This window comes from Sprattus sprattus (assembly GCF_963457725.1).
Source record: "Sprattus sprattus genome assembly, chromosome: 12".
Lineage (NCBI taxonomy): Eukaryota > Metazoa > Chordata > Actinopteri > Clupeiformes > Clupeidae > Sprattus > Sprattus sprattus.
Window position 1 is genome coordinate 15,931,251 of NC_137910.1, and position 11,478 is coordinate 15,942,728.

The following is an 11,478-nucleotide window of genomic DNA, read 5'->3' on the forward strand; positions in this document are numbered from 1 at the left end:
TCTGACTTTGGCGCAGCTGCCTCTGCGCGTCCATTGAGCCGAATAAAGGGAAATTTCCTCCAAATGAAATGAGCTGCACCTCATCACAAGAGAGGAAAAGTCACTTGTCATTAACACTACCTGCACGTCCGCCGTGCTAGGCTTTAGCTCTATGTAAGCGTTGGGTTCATTTTCAGTCTCAGTGCTTCTTCAGTTTGACAACAGCACTCAACCTTGGGCTGCCCAAGATTCCAACGGTGCGCTCTAAGCGCATATCTTATCTTCCCATCAAAGAGAGAGGGAGGGAATGGTTTTGATCAGAGAAATATTTTCATAATAAGGCAATCCAGACATCGGAGACACTTCAGCAGACAACGTTGTGTCTCTGAATCAAATTCCAATCTTAGACTGTCAAAAACTAAACATTTAAAAGCATTATAATGCTCAGATGTTGCATCGAGATAGAAACAGACTTGCAAACATACCACTATTCAACCCTTTTGTATATATGAAAAAATACTGTTTAAATATCTGACAATAAAAGTGATTAGACTAAAAATAGTTCAGTTCAACATTCACCATTTCATTTGAATTTGTGGATTAGCCCTGTAATAAACCTTCTGCAGTTTTCATATTTTTTAGTTTGATAGATTAATTATAAAATAGATTTTAGTCAATAACAATTATTATTATGTCAATATTGAATATATCTGATTATGTATCTCTCCTTGTGTATGGCTCATAAGGATGTAGTTTTATCAGACTGTATGTACTGTAGTTCATGTCTTCATGCAACCAGAACAGTAGCCCTACCGCCTAAGATTTAGGCCACATCTTAAAATCTTTGGCTCATAATTTACTAAGGGTTTCCTTGTTGCCCAAAAATATCAAGATGGTTATCATGTATCGTCTTTCAAATATGAAAATGACATGCCCCGCCTGGTATACTAGCTTGGACATTTTTGTTATTATTGACATCAGGTTTACGCAAACGTTTACATCTTCTATTACGCCAGTGTCTTCAGGAGATCACCTATCAGGTCAGCTAAATTACATGCATGGTCATCTGAACAGAGGAGATGCTGGACAACCTCCAAGCAGAAGTTATAGTTCTCCTCGTGCATGTGTAACAAAAAAGGATAAAGGATAAAGACTGCATCAGTAACTTACTTCCCTGTTTCTCATAGTTATCCCCAGCGGACTGTGCTTGATTATTGGTTTCTGTTGGGATATACTGAATGTCAGACTATTAGTTTGGAAATGGCTTCTAAAAAATGTGGTTTGTCATGTTGGAGTAGCCTGCCCATACATTACAAGTCTTGCCGCTGAACTCAACATGCTTTGACTGTAGTGAGCTGGTGTCCCATCACCATCATGATTCCCATCCCATTACACTAAATCATGAGGGGATATATAATTGTAGTTTAGCCTAAGCGCTTAAGATGGGATAATTTTATTCCTCTAAACAGCAGATTGGTGTATGAGCCTCTGTTGAGCAGATGATCAGCATGACTGGCTGTCTGCAGAAATAGCATGTTGCTTTTTAAAGGTGTAATTCAGGTTAGGATCAGTCACGTTTAGTTTAAAATACCCACATAAAGGTCAGATCTAATATGCCTGTATGTCAAGCTTATAAAATTCACTCTGGAGTCTGCTAAATTTCCGAATTGACGGATATTACCGAAAGCTATAACGTCACCATCACGGAACTTGTCAAAGAACCAATCAATGAACTCTGTGATCACGCTGCCTGCTCCTAGCCCTGTCAGTGTCTTGTGACAGGTCGTTTGCCCTACGATGGTTGTGTTAAAAGGAATACCGTCTCTACTGTCTCCAGAGCTTTTGTATGCTTTGGCAAAAATGGGTCATGGCGATGAATTGGGTAAGTACTGCAATGCGCAGTATGCTCATGACCTAAAATCATGTTGCTGACTAAGCTTGTTAGCAATGAAGCTAACGTTAGTTTCGGCTTTTCGAGAAATGCCTTAGTAAACTATTTTTAACACAAGACAGAAATGTAACTTTCCAAGCGAACTTTAGCCTGGTCATGTCACAGGTTATGTGTATTTATATCTATTCTACTTTGGTCAGTTGTCGATATGTATGCTAGTGAACAACCTCCCTTCCTTAGCTAGCGACACTGATAACCTTTAGGTCATTGCTGGTGACGTTAATTATCACCTGCATTTTTTAATGTGATGTTTTTTCCCTGAAAATACTCACCAGAAACTCCAAATCCATTGTTGCTATATCGTCACTGTTACTTCACTGTCACCTTTGTCACTGTTCTATGCATTTTGTTCTTCCTCCAGTCCTTGCCGATGCCAACTTCCCCGTCTCCTCGGTGTGTAAATGCGGACCTATTGAGATCAGAGCTGACGGTACATTTGATTTACGACCTGTGTTTAGTCAGTTCTACGGAGTGGGCTTCTGAAACTTTATAAAAACTACAGACTATGTGTAGACTCATCATCATGCAGTTCAACTGTGTTGTGTGCATTACAGGTCTACAAATCCCCGTCCTGTTGGAAGCTATTCTGAAGCTCTTCCCGCTGGATGTCTACGTACGGAGCCCGGTAATAAGACACTATCGCCGACACCTCACCAGTGCTGAGTTACTTACTTACCTGTTTATATTTTTCAGGCCCTGGAAAATGTAAAAAAAAAAAAAAAAAAAAAAAAACACTGGAATCTAGATTTACATAATACAGAGGACAATTGACCATTATTGCCTCTTCACTGTTCCTTCATGAATCATTTTAATAATATAGCCTAACTGTACGTTGTTTTATATGTATAAACAATTTTATTTTATGACATCAAAAGCCACAAGCCTCATCTGTAAGCATTGTCTGTGGGCAAATATATCTATCTTAACTCTATTATTTATGGCATTTACCTGTGGATTAAGGAGATGAATGTCTTGGTCACTGAAACTTCTGTTTCAGGCAGCTGTTATGGACCTGGTGGACAGTGACAAGGAGCGTGGTCTAGAGACACCTGTGTGGACTACATACATCCACATGCTTAAACAGTCCGGATCCCAGGTAGTAGGGCCTACACACACCTGTGTGAGTGTGTGTGTGCATGTGTGTGTGTGTACTAAATCTGTGATATTCCGCGACCCCTTATAAATGTGCTTAACCAATACGAGTGAATAATAGCTACCTAAATAGCACCCTATAGGCTGTCCAGTTGTGTATTTGTACGTATATCACACTGTGTTGCTGTGGAGCTTCTACGTGACTGTCGCTGGTGTGTCCAATGTGTTGCTATGCGTTCTCTATCTGTTGAAGGGCAGCTTGGAGACCGTGGAGAGGTTTGCATTCTATGAGAGAGCCAAGAAAGCATTTGCTGTCGTGGCAACAGGGTAAGATATTGTCTCAGCAGTTAAAACTTATTTAAACATTAACAGCTGTACTTTTTAACTCTCTTTAACTTTAACTCTTTAGTCTTTACGCATGTTTGTTTGACATTTTACTGGACAGATTTTGTCGTAGTGTGTGTGTGTGTGTGTGTGTGTGTGTGTGTGTGTGTGTGTGTGTGTGTGTGTGTGTGTGTGTGTGTGTGTGTGTGTGTGTGTGTGTGTGTGTGTGTGTGTGTGTGTGTGTGTGTGTGTGTGTGAAAGATGCTCTCTGGAATCCTTCATGCGTCCCTCAAAAACGAAAAGGTTCCAGGAACTTTTACATCAATAAAGTTTTTGTTTTGTTTTGCTAAGCTGCAGAACTTCATAGTTTTTTACTGAACATCTCTCACATGTGCACTCCTTTCTCTCTCTCTCTCTCTCTCTCTCTCTCTCTCTCTCTCTCTCTCTCTCTCTCTCTCTTTCTCCCACTGTCTCAGGGAGACGGCACTGTATGGGAACCTGATCATAAAGAAAGGTGTGATCGCTCCCAATGAACTGTGCTGATACCTGGAGTCTCACCGAGGCTGTCTCTCCTCCCTCAAGAATCTTCATTGACCTCTGCTGTGCTCAAACAGCATGTCATAAATGCTTTATTAACACTGGAGGAGTTTATTAAACTAGCTGGAAAGATGACATTTCTATAGACATACATTCCTCACAGGGTGGGGAGTGGGGAGGGTTGGGGCGCTTTAAAAATGTTCTTGGTTTGGAGACTCACAGCGAGGGAGACGCATCAAAAATCTTGTGGCTGTGGGATCACACTGGGATCTGTAGCTGTAACCAAACACTCCATGCTCTTGTGTTCAGATGTAATCGCCCTGTGAAGTGTGTGTGTCCCTGTGTGTTATCCGCCGGGAATAACGACTGTGTGGGAAGTGAATTAATGAGCGTGTTAAGTACGGGAAATTTATGAATGAGTATGGATCCATGGGACGTGTTTGAATGGAATCACGGAAATGAATACCAGATCCTGGTCTCGTGACACCAAAGTAGCAGACACCAAATATTATCAGAAGCTCTTTGACATTAATGATGTTTTCACATACGACACCCTTGGGATTTAATACATTTGCTTTCTCTTGTGAATTTAAATTAACCATGTGTAATTTCAAAGATTTATTTTTGTCCATGTTGAATGAATTATGAGATTTTTCATTTCTTATTTTCTTTCGCACCCATGTAATCTTCCACACTTCAGTGGAGTTTAATTAGTGCAGCACACAATTCACAATCGGTGACCATTTTTATTGTCAATATTGGATGGAGAATTATAAATAAAGATATTTTTTTTACATAATCAAATCTCTCTTTTAATGCCACGCTCCAACATTGTAAATCACACCTCCGAGGAGATGACTGGATTAGTACTTGTGGTAGAGATCGTCCAGGTCCTCCTCTGGGAGAGAGCGCTCCTTCTGTCGTGGCACGGTGGAGTCATCCTGGGCCGGCTCCATCTGGGTCTCCACCTGGCTTTGCCCCATGTCTCCGTGGTAAATCTCGTCCAGGTCCAGCTCCGCCCGGTCGTAGTTCCCCCTCCAGTCTTCCGCACCCTGCTCCTGGGTCAGGGGGTCACGGTCCTCAGCCACCCATCGGTCAGCTGGTCCGGCTGGGTCGGGGAAGTTATGGTAGACCTCGTCCATGTCTGGTTCGGCCTGGTGGTACCGCATGCCAGGCTCTGGGTCTGTGGGTGGGAGTGGAGCATCATCTGGCTGAAGGGCCTGGGCAAGCTGAGCCTCGGCAGGGTGGTAGCGGGCTCCATGGTCCTTCGCAAGCATTTCGTGGGCACGGGACTCCTTTATGGCCCGCCGGCGAGACTCCCTCACCGCCTTCCAGATGAGCATGGAGGGGTCGATGTCGAAGTCGGTAACGTCCATGTCCTGTGGAGGTTCCACCTCCTTCAGGCCCAAAGGCAACTTGTCCTGTCCCTCAGACCTGGGACAGGGACAGCAACACCGATGGGTGAGTACTGAGAAGTGTGTGTGTGTGTGTGTAAATGGGGTTGTACCTATTGAGCATAGACAGTCCTGTGTGCGTGATTGTTTTGTGTGTGAATGTGGTAATAAACCTGAACACATAAAAACTAGTGTGTGTGTGTGTGCGTGTGTATGAAAAAGAAGTATGCATGTGTGCTTATGAAGTTACAGGAACCCTGTGTCCTGTTGTTTGTCTATGGTTGTAATGCATAAGTACTGAAAAATCATGTGTGGACGTCTGTGTGTCTTTAAGGGTGTTATGTTAGACTGAACGGAGATGTTTACTTACATTAGAGTTTCTTGGACTGCAGTATCGCCTTCTTTTCCCTGTAAGAGAAATCACACACACACACTGCCACACCTTTACAATGTAAACCACCTTTACACTTCTAAAGTGCTTCATCTATTAAAAAAACTCTTTAGAGTTTTTTTGTGCATTTGTAGGCATCAGATTTATTTTAATTAACATGCAATGCAAAATATATGGATGCACTAGGACATAATAAAGGGGATAAGGTACTTTACTTATATGAAATCGCCCAGTGGTTCTTACAACCGCAACAGCTTTAAACCGAGTTGCAACGATATATCAATGTCGGCTAGATGAGACAAAAGCTTTATTTTCTTAAATATCAACCTATACTTTTAAAAGTTATCCAATCAATAATAAACGTTTGATGATAATTTAACAGTTGGAAATGCAATATGTTTGAATTTGTAATAATAAGAACATTTTAATCACAAGTCTACTTTATAAGGACAGATCTGGCTTTCTGACTAACTGTGTAAAGTGCGTCATGTCTCAAAAAAGAGTTGCGGGCTAAAGCAATGGACCTATAGTCTATATTTAGGCGATTGTTCTGTTTTGAATTCATAGTTTCAAAATTAGTGGTGAATTTGTTATAGCCCCCACCCCCAATACACACACACACAGATGATTTTTAAAAGTTTGGAGATATCTGTTTACACAATCTTACCCATGTGCTGCGTGGCTTTGAGGAGGCCCCGTAAACCAACAGTGAAATTCCGACCAAAACTGAAAACCTTTAAGGGCAAATATTTCATAATAAACATCTAAACAAATTAGAGGGAGACAGATAAAGAATCAAAACCGCTCGATGTCATTTAGCAACTGTTTGGTATAAGATCATATGATCTTAAAGACCAACAGAAAAACTCAAACCATTAAGGAAAGACAATAGGCCTATATGAGTTGTTTATGTGTTGATGTTCTCAGTCATTTCGGCCTTCGAAGACATGGATATCATTTCCTCTTGCTCTCTTTGCATGAAAACACACGATATATAGCCAGAAACACTCACCTGAACATGACTGACCCTCAGACGTTTTCAATAATTATTTCACGGTGATACATAACCGACTGCTGTAAATACAACGTTCCTGTAATAAACGAGAACAAAGGTCAAACTTCCCTGCTCGACTATAGTCTTTGGACTCTAGCTATGTATTTATGTGACACTTGATTACTTTGCGCCTGTCTTGGTTTAGTAGGCTAAGTGTCATTTCCCTGCAGTCAAGTGCATCCTCTAAATTAAGCCGGAAAGATGATGTGTACATGTTTCACTGACTTCTTCGAACGTGTTTGTGAAACTGATATTGAGAGAGAATTAGTTGGCAACTCGGTGGTGCCCTTACATAGGCTGATGTTTTATGAGTGTGTTGCGGTCCGTATGACGGTCAGCCGCCTGTTTCCCCGTTCAGTTTATAAGTATACCGCCTAAAAGCATGCAAACACCACGAATGATCTGCCTTTGATGTCGGTATCATACCGGAGGGTTTTTATTTGTATTTCTTGTATTTCTCATTTTTCTTCACTGTCAATTTGCATTTTTTGTTTTAGGGGATCAAAATAACCAAGCTCTTTGTTATATAACCAGCATAAAATGAAGTCCACAGACAACAGGAGCCAGTGCCACAGTCGCCTCTTCTGTGGCTTTTTTTTTTTTTACCACCAAACCAACTGTACAGTAACGCATTCTGAACGATGCAACCAATACGGATGGATCTGCAAAATTCACGACATCACCAAGGTAACCAGTCAGACCAGATAAGACCAGAAAGCCCGTGCAGAGGAAACATACGGAGGTGCAACCCAGACTGTTAGGATCGGAGAAACCTAGTAAGTCATGATTTGGCATTACCTAAGCTCAGCAACACAAAATAGCAACCAAATATCGCAACTGCTTATTAACAGTAGGTTTGCAGGCTGTGTTCATTTCATTTCAGTGGTCCGCAAAGACAGCGTCAGGGGCGTCCAACCGCACATGAAGGGTTACTGATAGGAAACCGATAGACAGAAAATATGTTGATTTAATAGGTCGTATTGATAATTAATTAAGCGTTTGGAGCTATGCATGGAGGATATAGTCTCTGGTGGATTTTGATATGTGTGCAATATATATCAGCAATGAACGGTTAGCCTAATCCTCGAAGGCAGCATATGAGCCGACAGAGTGGTAGAAGAAACGTAGCGTGGAATAGGGGTGTAGAGCATTACCGAATGATTTATAATGAGATGATGACACATGGCAAAAATAAAGGTTGTTATCGTTGTAAAATTATATTTTACATCGATTCAGCTGTGGGCTGCCTCTTGCTCCGTTTTTGCCACGCTAGTGTGTCGAAGCTTCGCGCTACCGCCCCCTCTGCTCCTTTTCCCTCAGCTGTTGCTCGCGCTTCAAGGCGCGTTCATTTGGCGCACGGGTCTGACACTGATTATTTGTGATGTGGGTGCGAAGACTGAAATGAGATGAATTTGGCTAAGATGCCTCATGTAGCGGCCGGCCACATAGGTAAAGACGTCTTTTAGAGACGAGCACAGATGGTCACAACGCTCCAATAAATATTTTCCTTAAAAAAATGCACGCCGCTCTGTTTACTTCCAGATGAAGGTTTTGTCTACACTATCAGTGGCGGTTCTGCATGGAATTACGCCCCGGGCGATATCCCCTCCGAGCGCCCCCCCCCCCCCCCCCCCCCCCCACCCGAAAAAAAAATCTTACTTTTTCCAATTATAACAATATAAGTGAAAGAAAAAATGAAATGTATCAATTGCACAAATCCTTCAATAGAACATTTGAATAACACACTTAAGATAATTATTGCACACATAATTTACATTAATGTTAGCTAACCAGACATCTGCAAGTTATGTTGTGCAAGTGCAACTCTTGCTAGTCTAGTGGTGTCAAAAGGAAATCTATGGTCTAACCAGCTAGCTATCGACCTGTTAATTATTAAGATTATACTAGTACTCTGTATGCTTTTCAATTGCACAACTCTTTCAATAGAGCATTTAAATAACACACTTTAGATAATCAATGCACACATCATGTGCATTAATGTTAGCTAACACCAGCTCTTTGCAAGTTATGTTGTGCAAGCACTCAACATGCATTATAGTTAGTTGAGTTTGCTAATAGTGGCTAATGGGATTTCGCTAACGCTTGCTAGTCTAGTGGTGTCAAAAGGAAATCTGTGGTCTAACCAGCTAGCTATCGACCTGCTAATTATTAAGATTATACTACATTATGTAGTTGTGGCTAGCGGGATTTCGCTAACACTTTAGCCTAGTGTCAGATGAATGAACATTCATACCCTATGGTCAAATCAGCTAGCTAACGCTAGCTAGCAAACAACTCAGTTGGTGCTCAACAATAGCTGGTTGCCTTACAGTAATAGAGTATTGGTTAAGGTACACTTGATAAAATAAAACACATTTTTACCTTGTCCACTCGAGCATCCTTCAATAGCTTTATCGATAATGTAATAGACTACTCTGTTAAAGATACATTGCATTTCCCTCGGGATGAATAAAGTATCTATCTGACTATCTATCTATCTATACTCTGCTCACTATTACCTTCACCAGTTGGATAAATTGATGCAGTTAGTAGTCTCCTTCCACCAATTAACCTTGCTCTTGGTGACCACATAATCGTTCTGTATTACCTATTTTTATAAGCCATTTCACACAATTCAGAAAAACAAAAAGTATAGGGTAATTATAATGTTTATTGGGAGACCCAGAGCTGAACTGCCCGCCGCCCCCTCTCTCTTTCTCTCTTTCCCCCTTTCACCCAGGATTGCGCTGCACCTTCTTAGCGAGCAGGTGCACCTGCAGCTGCAGGGGGCGCCAATTTGCCAATTCCTCACGCAGTGATATGATATATAGAAATAGAAAAGCGCTTCGCGGCCCAGATTATTATTACTATTTTTTTAAGTGCTCGTGCCGCCCCTCACGTGTCATGAAAAAGTGCCGCCCCGGGCGGCTGCCCGGGTCGCCCGTGCCTAAAACCGCCACTGTACACTATGGTGACTTAAAGCGCGTCCACCTAAACTTCAAGTTCCCAGACATGACTGAGCACACGCACAGATTGAAGGCAGATGATGGCGGATACGCGGTGCGTGCCAGACGCTCGCACTACACAATTATGTTCACTAATGAGGGCGAAATCACAGAGAGTGAACGAGAAAGAGTCCCGACCAAAGTCGCTATCATTCTCCCTACAGACCACCTTTATTCCGCCAGAGCCCGGTCGTAGTTGTATGCCCCCCTTCCTTCGGTGGTGTGTTTTGGACGCTGTGGCCACGCAGCATCTGGATGTAGGACGATTAAATCATCGTGGGCTCTTCAGATTAAATCCCCGCGGGCTGTGATTGCTTTAAACACGCTAATGTGACGCTACGCAACACATGTCAGGGCGCTACCCAGAGGATTGGGAAACACCCAGTTCAACACGTGCGACATTGTTGCAGGTGTCCGCTTGCTCTGTCCTAAAAGTCCCCTGCAGCCACCCAAAGAATAGTACTTTAAATAAGTATAATGTATTTGTTTAGATGATAATATATGTGATGTTCATCCGTTTACTGTAATGGTTTTGTGTAGAAAAGCGTTTATGTTTTTCCATGCATAATGTGTAAACAATCTTTTTTAGATAAATTATAAATGTGCTCTCCAAGGAGTTAAAAACCATCAGTTAAAACATACACTACTTATTTTGTAATTATAGCCTATACTTTAGTCTGTCAAAACTTTACTTTTACAGTAAATTAGATCTAAAGAATGACATTTGCCATGAAATAGGCCCTACGTCCTGGTGCACGTGGAATACTGTGTTAATATACTAGGGGTGCGGGTGCCATCTTCTGTGTATTTTTCTTCCTTCCATTAGTTTCAGTGCTGTCTGATATCACAGATTCAAAGCTCCTAAGACAGCTACATAGTGGTGTCTTGTTGTCCTCTTTCTCTCGCTCTCTCTCTCCCACCCATCTCTATCTCCTTCTCTTTCTCTCTCCATATTCGCATTCTTTTCTTCTCTCACCATCTTTATTTTTCCCCATCCTGATGACCTATTGTTGCAGACAGTAGTTGTGTATTGTTGTTTTAGTGTGATGTGTAGTTGTGCGTTGATATTGCAGTAGTTGTGTATTGTTGTTTTGGTGTGAAGTGTAGTTGTGTGTCGATGTTACAGTGGTTGTATATTGTTGTTTTAGTGTGATGTGTAGTTGTGCGTAGATGTTGCAGTAGTTGTCTGTTGATGCTGGTGTTGTTGGGTCTTGTGTAAGCAAGGTGTGTTATTGTTAGTGCAGTTGTGTGGTATTGCTGCTGTAGGTGTGTGTTGATACAGGTGTGTGGTATTGCTGCTGTAGGTGTGTGTTGATACAGGTGTGTGCTGTAGGTGTGTGTTGATACAGGTGTGTGGTATTGCTGCTGTAGGTGTGTTAATGTTAATGTAGTTGTGTGGTATTGCTGCTGTAGGTGTGTTAATGTTAGTGTAGTTGTGTGGTATTGCTGCTGTAGGTGTGTTAATGTTAGTGTAGTTGTGTGGTACTGCTGCTGTAGGTGTTTGTTGATACAGGTGTGTGGTATTGTTGCTGTAGGTGTATGGTATTGTTGATGTAGGTGTGTGTTGATACAGGTGTGTGGTATTGCTGCTGTAGGTGTGTGTTGATACAGGTGTGTGCTGTAGGTGTGTGTTGATACAGGTGTGTGCTGTAGGTGTTTTATTGTTAGTGTAGTTGTGTGGAATTGTTGATGTATGTGTGTGTTGATACAGGTGTCTGGTATTGTTGGTGTAGTTTTGCAGTAGCGGAGCC

The 11,478-nt window shown here is 41.9% G+C and overlaps 1 protein-coding gene across 2 annotated transcripts; it reads left to right on the plus strand.

Moving 5' to 3' along the window:
* Nucleotides 1–1,734: 1,734 nt before the first annotated feature.
* fuom (fucose mutarotase) lies at nt 1,735–4,676 on the plus strand. 2 transcript variants are annotated; one of them, XM_080849195.1, is made up of 6 exons: nt 1,735–1,861; nt 2,292–2,360; nt 2,485–2,555; nt 2,928–3,026; nt 3,276–3,349; nt 3,823–4,676. In XM_080849195.1, the coding sequence occupies exons 1-6, from the start codon at nt 1,777–1,779 to the stop codon at nt 3,887–3,889; spliced, it is 465 nt and encodes a 154-aa protein (XP_080705321.1). In that variant the 5' UTR covers nt 1,735–1,776; the 3' UTR covers nt 3,890–4,676. The 2 variants fall into 2 exon arrangements, with proteins under 2 accessions (XP_080705321.1, XP_080705322.1); XM_080849196.1 differs by having other exon boundaries at nt 3,857–4,676.
* Nucleotides 4,677–11,478: the final 6,802 nt, after the last annotated feature.

Bases quoted from the DNA above. Each gene is read 5' to 3' on its own strand.
- fuom (XM_080849195.1), top strand. From the start codon at position 1,777: ATGGTTGTGTTAAAAGGAATACCGTCTCTACTGTCTCCAGAGCTTTTG. The intron at 3,027-3,275 runs GTAGTAGGGCCT...TATCTGTTGAAG, and splicing joins TTAAACAGTCCGGATCCCAG to GGCAGCTTGGAGACCGTGGA. The intron at 3,350-3,822 runs GTAAGATATTGT...CCACTGTCTCAG, and splicing joins TTTGCTGTCGTGGCAACAGG to GGAGACGGCACTGTATGGGA.